At 36.4% G+C, this 21,704-nt stretch overlaps 1 protein-coding gene across 2 annotated transcripts; it reads left to right on the top strand.

Moving 5' to 3' along the window:
* Positions 1-3,120: 3,120 nt before the first annotated feature.
* On the top strand, positions 3,121-19,980 carry tmem200ca (transmembrane protein 200C, genome duplicate a). 2 transcript variants are annotated; one of them, XM_052022686.1, is made up of 2 exons: positions 3,121-3,335; positions 18,106-19,980. In XM_052022686.1, exon 2 carries the CDS (start codon positions 18,130-18,132, stop codon positions 19,693-19,695), a length of 1,566 nt encoding a protein of 521 aa, XP_051878646.1. In that variant the 5' UTR covers positions 3,121-3,335; positions 18,106-18,129; the 3' UTR covers positions 19,696-19,980. The 2 variants fall into 2 exon arrangements, with proteins under 2 accessions (XP_051878646.1, XP_051878647.1); XM_052022687.1 differs by lacking the exon at positions 3,121-3,335 and adding an exon at positions 3,363-3,408.
* Positions 19,981-21,704: the final 1,724 nt, after the last annotated feature.

Here is a 21,704-nt window from a genome sequence, read left to right as displayed (position 1 = left end):
AGATGATAAGAGGCAATAGATCAAGTGGACAGTCAGAGACTTTTTCCCCAGGGCGGCAATGGCTAACATGAGGGGGCATAATTTTAAGGTGATTGGAGGAAGATACAAGGGGGATGTCAGGGGTAAGTTTTTTTTACACAGAGAGTGGTGGGTACGTGGAATGCACTGCCAGCAGAGGTTGTGGGGGCAGTTTCATTAGGGGCATTTAAGAGACTATTAGATAGACACATGAATGATAGAGAAATGGGGGGCTATGTGGGAGGGAAGGGTTAGTTAGATCTTAGAGCAGAATAAAATGTCAGCACAACATTGTGGGCCGAAGGGCCTGTAACTGTGCTGTAATGTTCTACGTTCTACTGCAGGACACCAGCCTCTAATGAAAGCAGAAGGGTCTTTGACCTTAAAGTTAACTCTATTTTTCTTTCAACAGTTACTTAATGTTTCCAGCATCTTCTGTTTTAATTTCAGATTTCCAGTGTCTGCAATTTTTTGATTTTCATCTGCTTGTGTAACTTCTGGTCAGTGGTAATACCACTGAATGTCAAAGGCAGGTGGTCTGACTCCCTCTTGTGGAAGTGATTACCTGGCACTTTTGTATTGTATACAGATCTTGCTGCATGCAGGCACTGAATGGAGCATTATGATCTCCATTCAGAATTGAGGAATTCTGAATGGAGATCATAATTGTGCAATCATAAATGATGCAGTCATCTTAAACTGCATCAGTCCATGATGCAGTCCTCACCTCCGTGCAGCAAGACCTAGACATCATTCAGACAATGGACTGACAAGTGGCAAGTAACATTCATGTTGGGCTGGATGATGAGTTCCTCCTACAAGAGAGAATCTAGCCACCCATCCTTAACATACAATGGCATTGTTTTGCCAAGTCCCCCACCAAAGTTCCGGGGGTAAGCATTGACGAAAAACTCAACATGACCAGTTTCATAAACATTGTAATTACAAGAGTAGGTTAGTGGCCGGATATCCTACAGTCTCTCATCTACTGACACCAAGAAACTCAGTTCCATTCAGGACAAAGCAGTATGTTTGACTGGTGCCCCAACCATATCATTTGCACAGTGGCTGTAGTATGTGGCATGCATAAAATACATTGCAGTTACTCACCTAGACTCCTCTATCAGCAACTCCTACACCATGACCGCTGCCTCAAGATGACACAAGAAAGCACTTAAGAACTCCAAAAGGACTGAAGCTGTTCAATAAAGTAGTTCACCACCACCTTCTCCAGGGGAATTGGCAATGGACAATAAATGCTGGCCTGTCAGCAATACCCATATCCAGAACAATGAATAGACAATAAAAAAGGAGCCAAGATTTCTCTGGAACTGGAGACAAATTAAGGCAAGAGGTTGACTGGCATTTCACTTGCCTCTGATAATTTCTCCTTTTCAACTACTATTTACAACAAAGTATTGGTCTTGGCTCAGAGGTAGCGCTAATTCAATACAGCATGGATTAACTGCACATTATGAACACATGATGTGTGAATGTAGAATGTACATCATAGAAAGTTGTTGCTGTCAGGTGAGATATCCATCAGCCCACAATCTCCATCAAAAGATCTTCAACAATTGTCTACTTCATGTTCCCCTACATGTCATGACTTATTCTGACTTCAATACATACTGCCAATGCTGAAATCTCCAACATTACACCATTGTGTAACACCATTACAACATTACACAGATTAAGTGAGCATTCAAAAGAAAGAATTCCAGCAATACTTTGTCAGGACAACCAAGGATGGAAAAAATATGGTTCTGTCGGTGTCAGCTACAACTCAAGTACAGATAACGACAAAGCATGCAATTTTTTTCCTTGAAAAACCTGTGCCATATTTCTTCAATTTTGTGTGTTCAGCTGCAGTGATTGAGATGAATAACCAAAACCATTTTTCCCCACTGCATATTATTGACAGGGTTTTTGAAGTACATTCTGAAATAATGAGTTTTGTATACAAATAGAAAAAGAATTAATGGATTGGCCATAACAAAGTAAACTCTGGAACTTTTTAAATAATTATCAAAGCAAAACAATAATGCTTTTATTGAACTCTTTCATAAATTAAAAGATTCTCCAAAGCTTAGTTCTTAAATGACCTTGCTATTCAATTTTTAGCAGACGTTACACAAAGACACTTGAACACAGTATGAAGATGACTCACAACGATTTGACAGCAGAGACTTGGATAAAGTGACGATTCCGCTGGGAACCTCATGCAATGGTTAAAGAAAAAAGTTTAAACATTGTGGCGATGACATTAATGGAATAAACAGATAAGAAAATGATTTAATGTATCACGGTGCCTTTCATTTTGCGGAATGAATAGGTTTTTTTAATGCAGTGAGAAGGTTGTGAGCTAAGCATATTCCCATATCCTGCATGGCGAGGAATCAAATGCAGCTATACGTGTATATGCATATGCATTTATCTTCACAAAATCCAAAGGTGAGTATGTGACACAATTCAAAAAAGCCATTAGTCTAAACGTGGTTATATTTTGGTGAGGAAATGGATTCGAGAGGAAATGGAGATTCATAACAAGTTTTCCCCCTTTTACCAAGAAAAATGTAATTACGCAAAAGGATTTTGTTATTTGAGAGTTTAAAAGGCTGCAGGAACGGAGAATGACGGGGGCGATATCTACCAAACTCAGGTGTTTGTTTTTGCTTCATAAAATTACTGTAAAACGATGGGACCTTTTTCCCAGCAATATGTTATAACTCGTCAGTTTTATATTGCGTGTGTGGCGTACACTGTAAAATGCAAAATCAGAAACCTGGGGACAGATAAAACCTCCGCTTCTCGGACGTCGGAGAACACACTGGGAGAGTGGGGGAGCGGTCGGGAGCCGCTGCAGGAGAGGAGAGTTTGAGGCAAAGCCGCCATCCTGCAGCAGCTGGGAGGGAGCCGAGCCCGTCTCCTAGCAACGGTGGAGTCAGGGCAGTCGCTGCCGGGGAGCCCTCCTATCAAACATAAACACAGGGGGCTCGTCGGCTCTTCAACAAGGATATCAAACGAATTGCAAATAAAAAATCTGCTCAGATGTCAACGTTGACCTGTCTTTCGATCGTGGCAGGATGAGGAGGTGGTCCGTCTGGTCCGAGCTTCGCCTGAGTCGCGGCGGGTCGCTGGGAATGGCCGGCGCTGGCGGAGGGGCCGCGTGTGGCAGCGTCCTCCCCTGACGGGGCTCCCCGGAGAGCGGAGCCCCTCGGAACCTGCGGAGAGCGCAGCCCGGAGACCCCCCCGAGAAAGGGCCAGCCTGCTGCGCCCTCCATTTTGAAGAGCCACTTTGTCGGCAGCAGCTTTGGGTAATGAATAATAATCTCGATGGTTTATTCTCTGGATCTTATTGTAGTATTATCGTTACTGGAGAGGCGACCGGTAAATTATTTTCTTTAACGTTAAAAGTGATAATTGAAGTGATAACTGTTTATCGCCACGCCGGAATACTTCACTATAAAGTGGCTAACTTGGAGTCTTTCATTTTCAGAAATTCTCTGCTGCAGTAATACCGCAGTAAATTTGATTTAAAAATCCACCTTTAAAGTTGTTTCTGTTTTTTTGTGCGCTTTAAATTAAAGACTAAAACAAGTTAAACAATGTATTAAGGGCTGATGTCCCCAGTGTTGTCATTAAACATACGAAAGGACATTAAACATAAAAGATATAAACATCTATAACCACAATTCAGCTAATGAGTAATTTGTGGAAAATAAATACTAACAGTTATCGTTGTCCTTAGATTATGTTACAGATACACACCTAAGTTGTGCTTGATCTTACGTCAATAAGACAATTCCTTGCTGCTAAACTAATAAAAATAATTTGTAAATGTATCATAACAACCTTTTAAATAATATCAGTGGTTTGGAACACTTCAGCTAAACAATCAGCATTATGTACAGAAAGTGTAAAACACAAATTTATTTTCAGTTTAAGATGTACGTTTTTACTAGTGTTATATTACTTCTGCCAACAAATTATTTCATTGCAAAACTATAGGCTATGACATTGACAAATTATTATTCTCAGTGCAGTTCAATTATTGCTAATGAAAGATACTTGTGTTTCTATATTATTTATATCAATAGTGTTCCTGCTTTCAACAATTATCCACACTTGAACACTGCTCATATCTATGTAATCTACCAAAAAATTTAGTGTGAATTGTATACCAATTCTAACTATAATTGGTAGCTGTCCCAAAATAATAATGCATAAAATTGATATTATATACATGTGAATGGTTTAATAATGAGAAAAATAAGTCACTGCAATTTACTTAGGAACAAATATTGATCCTTACATAGTAGGAATGACGATTAATATCAAATTACATTTTTCATCTTGGGGGGGAAAAACAAAGATAAAGTTCATCAACTCATTTCCATGTTGCCTGCTGTGTGCATATATACAGGTACAAAGGTAGATGCACAGAAAGGTGAAGAACGATTACTGCATGTCACTCATAGAAAGCATGTTTCGCTGCCTAATTCTGTCTTTACAAAATATCTATCTTCTGATGTAGACTTTTCTAGTTGAATTGATGTAATTGCTGAGGCTTGGGGGCAAGAAAAACAAGGGGAAGGTTTTAAAGTTGGAACACGTATAATACAAAGAAAAATCAATGTATTTGTTGCAAATGTCTGTGCACCCAATTCCCTTTTATTTTGCATCTCTGCTCCCATCATCTTCTGTAAATATTATCGTAAGTTAATGCCCCCTTTAAATATAGTTTACGTGAATTAATTTTCTCTTTATTAAAAATAATTTTAGAAATCACCATAAAAGCAAACATGAAACTTGTATTTTCCTTTAAAAGCTCTAAGGTAAGTCTTTAAGGCTTTATTTATTTTAATACTATTTGAAAAGGCTTTTTCAGCTGTTCTGATGTCAGCAATAAGATGACAGAGAGAGGCAAATCTTGCTGTTTCATTAATTCAAGACATTAAGTAGGATAAAGTAGATATTGCTCTTCCAAATAATGAATCAGGAAAAGACAATTCTTGCTGTTTCAACCACAAATTAAACACTGGTGCAAATCTGCAGATAGCAAACCTTTTTATTTTTAACTGATGTAATAATTAAAACTTAAGCACACTATTAACAAAGCATTCTGAAAATATTGTGAATGTTTATATATTATCCATTTTAAGATTTAGTCTCAAGTTACATACATTGTCAATCAAACTTTATTTTGGATTTTTTTGTAATTATTTCAAATTATCTCCAAATAATTTAGGGAGAGTTATTTATACAGTTTTCATAATTTCTTCAACTGTAAATTTATGTAACTTAAATGAAGTAATATGTATGCATTTTATTCTTTTGTGCATTCTGAAAAATATCTGTCAACTGCATTTTCATAAGTGAAACACTCATTGTTATTTTGAGTCTGTGGCATCATAAGATTTGGTATTATCATTACCAAAATCTTAATTTACCATCAACACTAATGGAAATAAAAGGAAATGGGTTGTATATTTATTGTAAAATGATCAATTAGAGATGGGGTGCAACCATATGTTACCTCATGGTAAATATAATTTATGCCATGTGTATAGAGAGAAATGAAGTTTTATTTTTCCTATTCCTGTGTGATTTGGTGTGAAGATTTTTTTTATTAATACATATTTTCAACCAATCCATATTGCCAATAATCTAGTCAATTTTAAATATAACAAGTTGTTTAATTTTGTCTTTTGGTCAGGTTTTCATACAAAGAAAATCTTTTTACATCTAATTATGATATATTTACTTCTAATATGTAAGTCCAATTTACATTTTATTATATAACTTAATTGGTAGCAATTGTCACAATTCAACAGACTAGTCTCACTGGGAGATTCTGCCACTTGGATTAAAATTTAGCAATGAATGGATAGCTGTATGTGAGTTAAAAGATTTTGTTGTTTTCTTAAAAGGAGAGTGAACACAATTTTTTTAACTAAAACAAAATAATCTGAATGCAAAGAACCTGAAATAAAAGCAGAACATGTTAGAAATAATCTACAAGTCGAGCAACATCTTTGAAGAGCGAAACAGTTAATGTTTCAAATCAGTGATCTTTCATGAATTTTTTTTAAGACTACCCTTTACCTCCCATGGAAATTGTAACTGGATTAGATGAAAGCCATTCTTCTGAATTCCATATTGGGGGGGAAGGGAAGAGTCCACCTAGATTCTAATTTCAATCTTGGGAGGCACTGATATCACTTTTGTAATGGGGTTTGAACCAGTACTTCTGCATCTAAGCAGAGATGGATTATTCTTTTAAAAAAGATGTCAGTCATTTCAGCAAGGCATATTGTCACGCTATAGATCACTTGGCAACAGATGTATACATCCTGCCTCCCTTGTACTTATCATTGAACAAAGATCATTAAATCTGTTTCCATATAATTTGAAGTGACAAATGCTTCTGATTAGTCAAAAATGAGATATTGATTTTTTTTGTTTTTAAAACATGATGGAGAGTTTCATCATGTTTGTAAGATTCTATATTTTATTTGAGAATGATTTCCAATTATAACTTGTGCCTTTCAAATTAAGTATATTTGACTTATTTTGTTTATATTTTCACAATCTCAATTCATATCATGTGGCTTTTCTAAATTCTGACATTAAAATCAGGCTCATATATAATAGTTCAGTGGGTATCTATAAAGAGGAGAAAGTAATGCAAGTGAGAAGATAGGAAAATGTATCTGCTCCATTCCTTATCTCTCCTGTGCACTATGATTTCTGATTCTTTAATGTATTGTGCTTTTTTCTGTAGCAATAGCAGTTTATAAATAATGCTAATAACAAAATTATGTGTAAATGGTATCTGCAAATGCAGGCACAAACTATCTTTCAAAACCAATAGGATTTTTTATTTTGGGACAGGTTCTTTAACTGAGAAGTTAATTATCAAGAGGTTAATTATAAATCTGCACCTACCAATCTGCTCACACCCTTGCATGTTAAAGCCACGATTCCAAAAGTTAAATTTCAAGAAGGGGCTACATCAACTAGGGTTGTGCTCCTTAGAATTCAGAAGATTGAAAATGATTTAATCAAAGCTTACAAGAGATTGGCAACCTGAAAAAGAGAGATGGAGATACTACTTCTGCCCACTAGGGAATCTAAAGCCCAAAAAAATAAAGCCAGTCATTGCAAGAGTTAAGTTAACAATAATTTTAAAATGCTGATGGTAGAAGTTTGGAACTCTCTTTACATTTGGCACTGATGCCAGGTAAGCTTTTATTTTTTAAATTGGATTGACACACATAGGTTAACCAAAGGCTAAGGTAGGTACCTAACATTGGATCATGATAGGGCATAACCTCATTTAATGGTGGAATAGGCTCATGGGAATTAAGTGATCTAATCCTGTTCCTATTTCATCTAATGTGGCTTGGTGTCAAATGTCATTTGCTAAAATTCTTGTGATTGATGTAGTATGTTAAAAGCACCAAGCAAGTGCAGTTTGTTTTGCTGTGGGTCACAAATATACTTGCCAAAGTCAAGAACCTGTGAATTTATAAATGGAAGTCAGTACCTGTATACTGATTGTAATAATTCCCTAAATATCAAGTTTATGTGGTTTGCACCTTAGTAAAAACAAAGTTTGAATAGTCATTTTCTTCTGTTAATTCATTTCTAAATTTTATCAATATTGAAACTTAACAATTTTAAAAACAATGCTACCAAGACAATCCTAGGGACAGAATTTTGTTGAGGTCAGGATTTCAAATCATCCTCAGGAGACCACTACCTTTTTCACTCATTATGTGTGGTACACAAACTTTATTGATTTCTCTGTTTAGTGGCTCTTGCCCTTATGCTCATTGACAATTTTATGCCAGTCTATTTTGTATGCTGTCTTTTTGTTACTACTTGTGTAAGAAGATTTATTTATTAAATCTCTGAGTAAATCAATTTTGAAAGAGCTTATTGTACATAACAGGCATAATCTGAATGAAATATAAGGTATTGTATTGATCTACTGAATCATTGAATGATGCATATTCATACCATTCAATAAAACAAAGCAGAATTCTTAATAAATGGCAAATATTTAACTGCACTGTTCAAGTGAAAGCTGGCTCTGTTAACTAATGATAGTTCTAGCACAATGGAGAAGGATTTTCTAAGTTCAGGAAATCAGGATGTGATGTAGAATCTATTTGGAGGGAGATAAGAAATAATAAAGCCAAGAAGTCACTCATAGGACAGGTCTGCAGCCCCTTTCCCCCCCCCCCCCCCCCCCCCCACACACACAAACCCGAGGCACCCTTGGATGGGAATCTCCATCACACTCTAGGGGGAAAACAGCTCTACAGACATCAAAAGACCAACATCCAGAAAATAAAGTTGTGACGTAAAGACTGTAGACTGTACTGGAGATCCAGCAACCATGCCATGCATGGAGACAGAAGAGACTGTAAATGCTGGAATCTAGAACAAAAACAGGCCTCTGGAAGAACTCGGTGGGTCAAGCAGCTTGTGTGGAGGCAAAAGGTAAAGTCAACATTTCAGGTCCAGACCCTGCATTAGGTCCTGATGCAGGGTCTCAAACTGAAATATCAACCTACATGTTTTGCCTCCACACGTGCTTACTTAACTCATTGAGTTTTTCCAGTGTTCTGTTGTTGTTCATGACGGGCATGGATTTTTTAGTGCTGTCACGACATTCTTCAACTCCCAACATCCAAGTTCCAGCTCACTGAGACCCAAGAACAGGAAAGATTTTCAAGGAAAGAGAGAGAGAAAAACAGTCAGCACTCACCGAAAAGAGCACTTCAAAAAACTTGGTTGAAACTCTGTCCTTTACTTGTGCCCTTTGATTTCATTCATAAAGCAACAAAAGGATGGAAAATATATATAGAAACCAAATAACAAAACTTCTATCTACCTCCTCAAGAACCATCTGCCCTCCTGTCACAGTCTGTACATCTCACATTGGTCACATCAGCACCTTAAAACCCATAAAATTGGAGTGGAAAGGAGGTATCCTGAATCCCAGAGGGACTGCCTAAAAAGTAATAAAAAGACCATATTTGGTATTTGAAGCTTAATTCAGGTGCCAGGCTGTACACCATTGTGATAAATTTTAGTGGGCACCCCAAAGAAAAACAGGATTAAGAAGCAAAACATCATCCTCTGATAGCACATTTGCAATCAAGGATACAGGGCTACATCCTGATCACTTAGTAGCATAGGATATTAGAGCTTTGAAATGCTCACACCCACTGCGTACAATATAACCCAACTGTGTGAAAGGAACAATGAAACAAAAATGTTATGTACAGCCATTATATACAACAAGGTTTTCATTCTTGAATCATGCAACTATAATTTTCTCTGAACATTTTTCTGTTCATTTGACATCATGAATTTTACATATTTCAATAGGTACTGAAAGATTTGGATCCACGTTGTACTTCATGCACTGCAGATGACAAATTTGTTCTAGGCAGACATTCAAATGTGTGTCTAGCACAAATTTGTCATCTGCATATGTACACATCCACATGTTTGTGGTTCAGTCTTACTGGAAGCCATTTCGGTGAGCATGTTAGCATATGCACTGCTAATGCCTGCCAGATGTACACATGATCAACTATTATTTGAGTCAATCCAATGGTAACTTGTACCAATAGAGCCATTTTGGAAGACAGCATGCCAGCTTCTCTTAACATGAATTCAGGATTGATTGTTTTCCACATTACTCCCCACCATCCCAACCCCCACGACACCTCCATCTGTTCTGTGTTATTAGTTGATCCCTCAACCACTTGCATGTCAGTTTCTCTTGCCTTCTTCTGGCTGGTGTTATGGTGATTGGGTGATTTCTAGAGTTCTTTACATCTGCTTAGAACTGCAGTGTGCTTCATGGCCTAAGAAAATTGGGCCTGGCTAGAAGGTTTCAGCACACCCCAGATATTCCCAGACAGGAGCATAAGTAGGTCTTGGAATACAGCAGAACCAGGCAGAGGACGTACAAAGATAAATAAGCTGCAAGAAGAGATGGTAAGAGGAGGGAAAGAAAAACTCTCAGCGGAGGTCATGCCTGCCAGGGGGTTCAGGGAGAAATCCACCTACCTGAACCTTGACACGGAAAGTGCATGGGACTTCTGAACTTCAGAAAGAGTGTCCATATATGGAATTTGCCTTCTGCATCCAGAACTGTAACAACAAAGAAGGAAGAGCATTGCATTGGCAATATCTGTTATGGTGACCATGGCCATTAACTTTGTGCTGGCCAGGAGCTGGAGATGCTTAAAACAACTTGTGGTTTCCTGGTCACTGCTTCATGAACCAATACTCAGTTGGAAAAAAAACTGACTTCTTTCTTTCTTGGCAAGGAATAGCAGGAGCACACAACCTTCTGAGGATTGTAGACTGTTGTATGATGCACGTGGCTTTGAATATTATGCATGCAATTATTGCCCCCTGCACCACAAGATAAGCTGCAATTTCCTCAAAGTAGATCCCACCTCCAAGATAACAAAATTACACGCAGAGAAAGTAACTGTACTCGTGTTTGCCCATCTCAAATTTAGCATCTTCATCTTCATTGTTTTGTTCTTCTACTATACTGAATAAGTTGCAGTTCTGATGGGAACATAAGAGATGCTTGCTAGCTATATCTGCACTTTATAAATCAGATGGGATTATGGGATGAGGGGATAATATGTGAGGAGGAGGATTAAGTCATCTATCATTTTAGCCTCAGCACTGGCTAACTGCCAAGCACTGTATATCTGCTGCTGGTAAAAACATACAAGCCTGAGAATCTGTCGAATGTTCATTCTTCATAATGATTCAAGTTTGCTGCTTTTTAAGGTCCAGCTTTGGCATTGTCAGCATTCTAACAGTTCCCATGCAGCTTCAATTCCAGTCCAAAACAAGTATAAACTTTATATTTCTCTCTGCATCTACAATATTACATATAATTTTGATAAATTGATGTTGATGATGGAATTTAACATATTCACCAGTTGATCAGTGCTTTTGAAGCCTTATTGCTTCTATCAGTGTTGTGTCCTACTTATGCTGCTTTGTCATCAATCTCCACACAGTTTGCCTACTCCCCAGCAATGTGTCCTATTTCTCTCTGCCTTTACACAATCAGCTTCTGCCGAAGTCCACATTGCTACTCAAGGCCTACATACATGCTTGTCCATTCCTACAACCTCTATCTTGCCTCCAATGTCTTGCATTGATGTCCCTTCGTTCCCATCAGCACTGCTGTTTGTTTTGAGAGAATGGTTAGGCCTTGTACTTATGGAATATTCCATTTTAGTTGTAAATGTGTGTTCTATATTGTATTCTTTAGTTACTTATTTGCCTCGTGCATTTTGTTTTGATTGTTCCTGGTGCGGGATGGAAAAAGCATATGGTCGACTTTTAATTTACATTAGTATAGTTAACTCTGCATTATTTTAAGCTATTACAGTATACTATAAGTGTCTACTTATTACTTTAATTATTTTGATGACCATTTTTTCTGAATAGTAATTATTAAGTGAAAGTATGTTTTATTATAAACTGATTTAAAACATGTCAAATAGGTTTTTTGTTCGCTTAGAAACACAGCATAACATGCTTACTTTAACTCCTTTAATCTGACAGTGTCTATAACATGGTCGGCACAACATGGTGGGCCGAAGGGCCTGTATTGTGCTGTATGGCTCTATGGTATATTGGAAAGCCAGCCTCTCAGATGGGGAAAAGACTGCACATTTACTAATTTTGCCTTGGATGCATTGAATCAGTTACTGAAATCTTAGGCATAAGAGAATAGGAATTTGATATTTTACAGAGTAAATTTACAAACAGAATGCAAATAAATGAATGCAAATATGAAATAAACTTTTCATTTAACATTTGTTTTATGCAGAATTTATTCCCTTGTTGCCAGATGCCAGGGTACATGAAAATCTTGCACTGCAAAATTGCTCACTTCCAACACTGAGCTTCAACCTTTGTATGCTTCAGTTTCCACCACTTTGTTTTACCAGGGCTAAATTCATACGAGTTTTCTGCTCCTTTCCTGTTCCTCTTCAACTTGCTAATTTCATCTTTCAAATTAATTTTTGCTCTAATAATTACGGTGCTAAACCTATAGTGAACAGTTGTCTGACTTTTGTAAATTTCTTTGATATGTATATTTTGTTGCTTATCTGCCACAGAAAACTTTGTGATTTCAAAATGTCTGGAGCCTCAGCTCAAAGAATAATCTCCTTGTAATGAATTTGATTTTCATTCCTGTTGAGAAGGTTTCCAAGATGTATTCTGAAGAGGAGTTAACTGTAAGCTTCTGTCATGCAGCAAGAATTGATCTTGACTGTTTACTTGGAAGAGTTATCAGCTGTCTAATGGTGCCAAATTAATCAGTGGAGACTACAGGTCGCATGCTTGTGTTTGTGAAAGGTATTAGTTAAAGTGAAAATGGACCCTTCCAGTAAATTATTATGGATGGAAACCTGCTGAGGAGACAGTGATAGTCTAATAAAGGTAAAGGTGCTTCGAAAATGAATGCTAATTATGTATGGTATGTCATCAGTTTGATGTCATTCTAGGTGAAATGTAATTTTTTTTCCCAATATAAAACCTCCACTTGTCATTTAAGATTGAATTTGTTTTCATTTAATAGAAAACAGTTTTGCACAAAATAGATTTTTTCTATGGAAATACTATTAGTAGTACTGATTTATGAAATAACCTTGTGAAATAAAGAACATAGGAACCTATAGGATTCTGGATAATAACAGCCAGAAAAAACAAGATATCCAGAGAAATCATAAATATATCAGAGAGGCTAATGAGATTAGAGAGAATGAAGAGAGAGAAAACACAGAATAGCAGGATAGCCACAGAAACAGTAATAACAGTAGTCACTAAAGAAAAAGGTGAGATCAAAGATAAAAACAAATTTAGAGATGAATTATATACAGATCATAACACTCACTGAGATAATATAAAAATGAGGTTGGTGGTTAAAAATAAAATAGTTAAAAAATTGCCAAATAATTAACTTAACAAATAGAATTATTTTTATTGTGCATTACAGCAGGAAGAATCTAATGAACCCAGTGTTCTAGGAAAGGATTTTTTTCTCTTGCTGTGTTTGTGATTTTAATAATTTGAGTCTCCAGTAGCAGCTTACTCTTGACAAAGATAATATGGACACAGGAGGGTGGGTTGTTGCACTTAGCCGTGGTCTCAAGGAGAGAAAAATGAATGAGGAAGTATCAGCTCTGCAGTAGCAAGCAGACTAGAGGCAGTCAGAGCAAATGGAGTGCTGCAAAGAAGCAAGAACTGCAAATTTCCAGGAGATTTCACTAAAGCGAGTGGGAATATTTTTGAGAGACTGCAGGAAGAATGAACAGCTTTTTCACATGAATGAGCTAGAAGAAGATTGCAGAGCAAGACTTTGTTTCTGTGAACCATGAGGTACACATTCTTTAATTCACAAAAAAAAGAGTAATTGAACATAAACAAAGCCTGCCAGTGCTTAAAATATATTGGAGAAAAATCTGAACAGAGGGTGATGTTTTGAATTTCAGGTGGTTGCTTTGAGAACCTTAGTTTGTAACCTTAGCTTGTGGCACTATTGCAAAATAGACTACTTACTTGTGTTTTGTCACTTAATTAAAACATAGGTATATGTTACTGAACAAATGAGTTCTAAATATTTGAATTTAAATATTGGCACCTAATTGATTTTTTTTGTCAAGACAACAATGAAATACTAGTTCATAAAATTTAAAAAACATAACTTCTAATTGGATTTTGACAATAATAAAGTAACATATTATGTTCTTAGTTATCTTTTTAGAACTGGATCATTCTTCAGTTTATTAAATTATTACATTTTAGCTTTATTGAATCTTTAAGTATCCAGACTTGTGCACATTGAAGCTCAATATGCACATTGTAATGCTGTAGAGGATAACCCTCGTAATCCTTTTATTTAAATTCTACTTTGAGTAAAAAATACTAGAGGTAATTATTAGTAATTCTGATTCAACTATGGATGTGGGCATTGCCAGAAAGGCAATGCATATTGCCAATTCTTGGATCCTCTGAGGATGTTATCACTGATTCACATATTGTGAGTTTGAGGTAGACCAGGCTGGCAGATTCCCTTCCCTGTAGGACATTAGTCTAGACATCTGACGCTGGGTATGGGTATACTGTGGTGATATTTGGAAATACTTTTCCCAGCACTTTGTTTCTTACCCTCAGCCAGACCACAGGACAAAGCTAAATGGAATTCAGAGCTCTTACTAGATGAAGAGTTTCCATGGGAACTACTTGTATGAACATTATAGAGGTTAACCAAGAGCAATAATAGTATGAAAACAAATTGTGACCAGGGATTGAGGTTGGAATATGGGCAGGAAATAGTATTTATATGAGGTATAAATTGCATCTCCAAAAAGGCTAAATTGCAGCATTATTGATCATTAATTTTGATTCTGAAATAATTTCTGTAATCATTTAAGGGAATGCTTTTCAACTGAAGTTTATTGAAATAAATACAGAATGTAACTGAAATGTGTAATATTTCTGAAGTGTTCATTTAAATTGTCATTTGTCACATTTTTAAATTATACTTTATGTAATGAAATTGTTAGTCATTTAATGGTCTAGGGTTTATGCTCCGTCAAAAAATGCAGGTAAAACATAGAACAATACAGCACGGGAGCAGGCCCTTCAGCCCACAATGTCTGTACCAACCATGATGCGAAATTAAACTAATCCCATCTGTCTGCACATGATCCATTTCCCTCCATTTCCTGCATGTTCGTGTGCCTGTCTAAATTTCCCTTAAATATCACTATAATATCTGCTTCCACCACCCCACCCTACAACCCCCTGTGGCAGCATGTTTGAAACATCTACTACTGTCTGTGTAAACAAAAAAAAACTTGCCTCACAAATCTACTTTAAACTTTCACCCTCTCACCTTAAAGCTATACCCTCTAGTATTTAATATTTCCATGCTGGAAAAAAGACTCTATCTACCCTGTCTATGCCTCTAGTAATTTTATAAACCTTTCAGATCTCCCCTCAGCCTCCAACATTCCAGAGAAAACAATCCAAGTTTGTCCAACTTCTCCTTATAGCTCATACCCTCTAATCCAGGCAATGTTCTGGTGAACCTCATTTGCACTCTCTCCAAAGACTCCACATCCTTCCTGTAATGTGGTGACCAGAACTGCACACAATACTCCAAATGTGGCTTGACCAAAATGCTATACAGTTGCATCATGACTTCCTAACTTTTATATTCAGTGCGCTTACCAACGAAGGCAAGCATGTTGTACACCTTCCTCACCACCCTATCTGCTTGTGTTGTCACTTTCAGGGTGATAATTTTGTTCTTCATTTCAACTAAAGCATATGACCAGTTATGGTTGAAATATGATGGGTTTAAGTTATACTATCTCTGCTTGGTATTAAGGGAGGTACAAGTATCTCAAAATGAGATCGGTAGACTTACTGTCCCATTAATACTGTTGATGTACCAAGTTTCATTTTGAAAGAGGCTGACTACCGAATCTGCAAAGGGCCTGCATTTGTGAACATCCTGCTTGCTCACTAATCCCAACCCTCATCCTTTCCCCAACTAACTTATTCTGCATGTAGTTGCTCCAGCAGTTCTTGGAATTTTAATCTTACAAACTACACTGGAAAGTCTGTTTGACACCTTGCAGCTCACATGCCAAATTTAAGAGAAGTAGTATGTGCCGTGACTTTTTCACCTTTTCAATAGGCATGTCCTGCCAGTCAAATTCAACCCAGATCCTTCAGATTGAGATCCAGATTCTCCTGATACCATCAATTTTCCACACAATCATATGAGTATGTACAGTGAGTATTGCAAGCAAATGAGCAATTTACTTCACCAAAAATCATTATTAATATATTATGCTTTAACTACTGGATTGATGCTAAACATGTAATGTACTTCACAACTTGCTTGAAAGTAGATTTTTAGAAAAATTGGAAATGGACGCTTGTTATCCCTACAGTCATCTGATATTTTCACATCTCAACCAATTTGAATGCTACTTTGAAAATCATGAGGTTGTGATTTCCTTGGCCAAATAAAATTGTTACGGAGATACTTGTGAGGATCCTAAAGAGATAAAGTAGAGAAACAGGAAAAATATAAGTATACAAACTGAGAAACTGATTTTTGTTTAGACAATGTTCAGAAATGCCACATAGACAATGATGCAAAAGATGGCACAGCAAATGGAACTAAACGCATTTGGTGTAACTTTTTGTATCTGAATATATTTTAAAGGTTTGAACTTTTTTGGTCTGTAACTCTTTTAGAATTTATAGATGTTGCTTACATCTGAACTGCTCTTAATTTTAATGTGTGCATTTGGAATACGTGATAGATCCCCTATTGCACAACAGGAGGGGAGAGTATTTCAACAAAATATTTCCAGTAACTTAATAAACCAGATGGTAAGTAGCATTTTACTAATGGTTTATTATGGTTAACTTGGAATAGCATTAAATACATGTATTCACTGCATTGAAACTGTCCATTCACCCAACAATCCGCACCAGCCCCCAACCATCTTTCTTCATCTAAAAACTAAGGCAAATAAACCTATTTTTGCATCTTCTTCAGTATCTATATGAGTTCTACTTAGAGACCAGAACTGCTCACTGATTTTGAATTGCAGTTTAACCATGGTTCTATATACGTATTTAAAATAAGTTCCATTTTTTAGGCATTATTAAACTGCACAGCTATTTTCAGGTGATTTGTATATCTTCACCTCTGCACCACTCTGTACCTTCATCCCATTTAGTCAGATTTTCCAATGGACATAACCCTCCTCATTATTTATTGGTTCATTTGCCAAATACAGGACCATTTCGGAAGTTTATTAATTTTTTATATATACATTGCAGTCCTTCACGATATAAAGTACACACAGCAATTTGATGTTGCACACAAATTTTAGCATTGTACTTTCAAATCATATTCTATAACATGGAAAGCAAAATTCAACTCAGTACTGAACCTCCTGGAATGCAAACCTCCACTTTTTGCAGTCTGTGCCATTATTTTCAATCTTAGTCGCTGTTTCATGTTTTGTAAATTGCTTACAATTCATTCTGCTTCTTGTCTCCTGTCTTCAGGTGTTCAGATATTAGTCATAAATCTGTTCTGTGGTACCTTTTCTTAAAGGTTTATTGAAAATTTAACTATTTTGTATACTGCATTATCCTTGTCTATCCTTTGTGACCTTTTCAAGGAATTAATTGTTGATAACGAATAACCTTACTTCTGTAATAATTGCAATTATTCATTACGTTCTTTTGTGTAAGGATTCCATTATTGTCCTTACCATCAACTTTAATAAGTTCCTTTGATTTTTTGGAAGAAAAGGTAGAAATATTTAACTAAAACAGCACCAAGCACATAACTAAAATGTTTCAAGTGCCCTCAATTATTTCAATAGAGCTAACCTACCTTTGCCTCCTGATTATTTTGCCTTAAAATCCACATTGAAATCAATGGGGTCAGACCCTGCACCTTTCAAAGAGCAATTTCCCATGCAGAGTCCAGTGAATGCTGTGGGCTGACAGATCCAGCCTTCCAAATAGGTCAGTAAGTCCTAGGCTTTAATGCTGGCTAGCACATATGCAAGTCCAGGATTTATTCCTATCTAGATGTCTGATGCTGGTGGTTTTGCACAGTAAAATCTGGCCCATAATACCTCTGATGGATCAATGATCAAGAGCTCTTGTTCCTCTTTAAAAAAATGATCATTGCCAGATACATCAGTGCTTTTCAAATTGAAATTAAATTGACTTTTTCTTTTCCTTTAGAAATCTCTGCAAAATCTGCTGAAATTTGCTCAGACACCCCTAAGATGTTGTATTGATTGACCAAATAATGTTTCAATCGCTATCAGTTCATAAAACTTGTCTTGAAATGGTTGCAGATCACCAGCTGTGAGTTAAGTTTAGTCACCTTTTTAATAATCATGTACAGTTCTCATTCCTTAAATTGTATTTTTTTGTGTGTGTGTGTGTTCACTGCAGATATAGCTGTTAAGTGGATATATCATGATAGCAACAGGAGGGCTTCTTCGAATTTCAGCCAGGAGACAAGATTCCTCTCGATCCCGTAATCATATTAATAAACGAAAAAGGAAGGTGAAAAAGAAATGCAAAAATGATGTGGTGGTTGTCAAAGGCAAATTAAAGCTGTTTTCTATTTCGGGACTAATTGCTGCATTTGGAATCCTGGTTCTGTTGGTAGGGATTGCAATGGCAATGATGGGCTACTGGCCCAAGGACAGTGACATTTTTGAGACTATTACAGTTCAATCTCACAATACCACTAATAGCACAACGCTGGAGACAACAACACTGGAGGTTATTTCTAAGTTTTTAGCAAGCTACTTGCATTCTGAAAAGCTGAAGGTTTTAGGACCCCTCATAATGGGAATTGGTATATTTTTGTTTATCTGTGCCAATGCAGTTCTTCATGAAAACAGAGACAAGAAAACTAAGGTAATTAATTTAAGAGACATTTATTCTACAGTTATAGATGCACACAATTTGAGGACGAAGGATTCTGGGCCATTTAATGGTTTTGTCAACTATGTACAGTCCAAAAGCATGGATAATCTAAAATCTCCTGATTCTTTTTGTGCAGCAATGTTAGCCAAAAGTACCTGGCACACCCCCACTGGCAATACTACAAAGCCTATGGATCCAAAAGAAAAAGCTGTTAAAAAGCACTGCGATTCTGGAACAAATTTGCAGCAACAAATCTCCAAAGATAGAAAGACATTATCAGGTACTGTGTACAGTATTTGCAGAGACAGAATTAGGATGAATGATTGGGCCCAAATGCCCAAAATGTGTGGCACTAAGTCAATTGTTCCATCTTCCATAAATGCATTCACACTGCCTGTCATCAAACTGAATAACTGTGTTCTAGAAGAGGGCAATACAAGAAGTGGAATAAATGGGAACAAAACACAAACTTCAGCAAAATGTAATGAAACTCAAGAAGAATTTGAGAATGTTGCCTCTGATCAGATCGGAACTACCAAATGCATTTCAGCTGCTGTATCCATAAGCAGCGATCAACCTGAAGATAACATCCAGGACACAGAGACTTCAAATACCTCATGGTTAAATCATAACCAATTCGCATCTAACAAAAGCTCTAAAAATTCTTCTTCCCAAGTGAGCCAGGTTTCTCCAGCTCCCTTCCAGAGAGAATCAGGATCCAATCTTTCCCTCCGCAGTTTGCCAACTCACCCTAAACTTCTAAACCTTGATGAATATCCTTCTACTTCCACAATGCTGAGTGAAGAGATAGATCCAAGCTGCGCAGATTTAGACTGCACCAACAGTAAGGGCTACACAATATTGGGTGACAGCAGTTCCTTTGGGTCTGCTCAGTTGCTACCAGAAGCCATAAACCAGTCCAGTGATTGTACAGAGAACCCTAATAAAGACATCACTGAAGAGAATACAAAACCAAGTGATGAACAAAGTGTGGACAAACCTCAGCAATGTGTGCAAAGGCAGTACACAAAGAAAGAGAAGTTGCTAATGATTTCTGGTTCATATTGTACCGTAAGAATAAACGATGATGAATTTGATAATATTTAGTAATAATGTATTCATGCATAGTTGGATTCAGATATAGAAGATACAGTGGAACTAGTAGCAAATGAATGAGAGAATGTCACATACATGTAGTTATTGATCACTGAATGTCAGTCAAGTTCCAAAGACTCATAGTTTATTGTTCTCGAACTAACCCATCCAGTTTCTTTAGTTGCTTCCAATTGTAAATGCCTCAGCCATTAGTTGGCAATTGTTCATCTCAGTTAAACACTTCATAGGAGTTTTCAATATAATTAGTTATTTGTAAACAGTTTATGAACATTGAAAATTCTGCCATTCTAGGATTATGTGTTTACAGTTTTGAACTATCAGGATAAGCAGATTAACTTGTACTGAATCTATATTCTGATAAATTAAAGGATACACAGAGACTCCTTGTACAAGCACATAATACACTAAACTACATAAATGTTGTATTGAAAAATCTTCAGTGTGTCATTTCATAGTTACATCAAAGAAACAATGTTCTTTTGTAGTAATTAAGGAGGTCTAATCAGCTAATAGTTATTATTTCTGTAAACCTTAATTCAGTATAAGGCCTTGTTCCAAGTTTCTTAAATCTGTAACCTGTCATTTGGATCTTAGAATTACTTTTATCATTTGCATTCTCCCTTACAGTAGATTAATCACTGGCTGTTTCAAAAAGATGTTACCTGTTTTCAATTAAAAATAGGGTTGCTGGTTTATTGTATAGGAGAATGAAGATACCTTATTACATATGCTCCCCCTGAAAGGACAAAAAGAAAAGGTATCAAAACTGGGAAGCTTTAGGAGACTGATAAGTATGTTAAACTACAGCTGTAGGGAAAGTACTGTAAAGTATTATACACAATAATACAAAACAGAATTTAGAAGATATATTGGGATACCATAGAGAGTTTTTGAAAGAGATGATGCTTTATTGATATAATTGTCATTTTAAAATAGATACTTCAGAATAAAAGATGTTCAGAGAGAGATTGTTTATAGAAAATTGCTGAAAACTTATGACAAAAAAATAGAATAGATTTGGTTGATCTGAATTCTATAAATGTTGGGCTTGGAGGGCTACTTTCAGGTCAGATCAGAAGACTGGAGATAAATTGTTGCCAATGCTTCTGTGCACGTGATGCACTTGTGCATAGTCTGCTGTGCACGTCTATTGAAGTCAAATAATTTGTCACTTGTGCAAAATTCTACCATGCAGACAAAGCTCGTGAGAATATGGAAGCAAGTCATAATCTGAGAGTGGAGGCATCAGTCAAAAGGCCCCACCCTGCCCTGCCACTGCCAAAGAGCCAATGGGAATCCATTCTCTTTTACAGTGGCTGTTGGCATAAATGGAATAATAATGTGACAATTTTCTTTCCTTTGGGTTTTATGCTGGAATGTTTTATCATCAGTAATTTAGAGGAAATAATTAATTATGCAAATATTGCCAATAAATAAATTAGAATTATTACAGTTAAATTGCTGCTTGATGGAGAGGTGTAATGCAATTGAGATCAGGTAACCCAAGGTATGTCTATTTTATACGTTACGTTAGAGGAATCATAGGTTCTGTGTATTTCACTGATTAGTTATTAAAATTGTCCCAATGGATATAAAATAGCTATTGGGATTTTGCATTTATTGTTGGGAAATATAACACAAAATTAAACTCTCTTCTTGAGAAGCTGGTCATTATTCATATGTAATTGGGGGAATGGAAGTCTGAAGTAAAAGTGTGCAAAAGGCAACCCACTTCACACCAGTTTTCCTATTTATATCAATAGCTAGCAGACTTGCGTATAAGATGTATTGACAATTAGTTGTTAGATGCCAGAAACTATCTTTACCAAAGGTTGCTGTCTCTAGGAATACTTTGCCAGTGATCATGTTGAATTAGGCACACTGTAATTCTTTTAAGATATGGCTTGAGGAGGAGGTTATTTACACGTATAATGGCTGGGTTTCTCATTTAACCTCATTGATAAATCATCTTGAAGAAAGGTCAGCTAGAGTTTCCCTGA

Source organism: Pristis pectinata, chromosome 9, assembly GCF_009764475.1.
Source record: "Pristis pectinata isolate sPriPec2 chromosome 9, sPriPec2.1.pri, whole genome shotgun sequence".
In the NCBI taxonomy this organism is placed as follows: domain Eukaryota; kingdom Metazoa; phylum Chordata; class Chondrichthyes; order Rhinopristiformes; family Pristidae; genus Pristis; species Pristis pectinata.
This window is presented reverse-complemented; position numbering and strand designations above follow the sequence as displayed.

Bases quoted from the DNA above. Each gene is read 5' to 3' on its own strand.
- tmem200ca (XM_052022686.1), top strand. From the start codon at position 18,130: ATGATAGCAACAGGAGGGCTTCTTCGAATTTCAGCCAGGAGACAAGAT.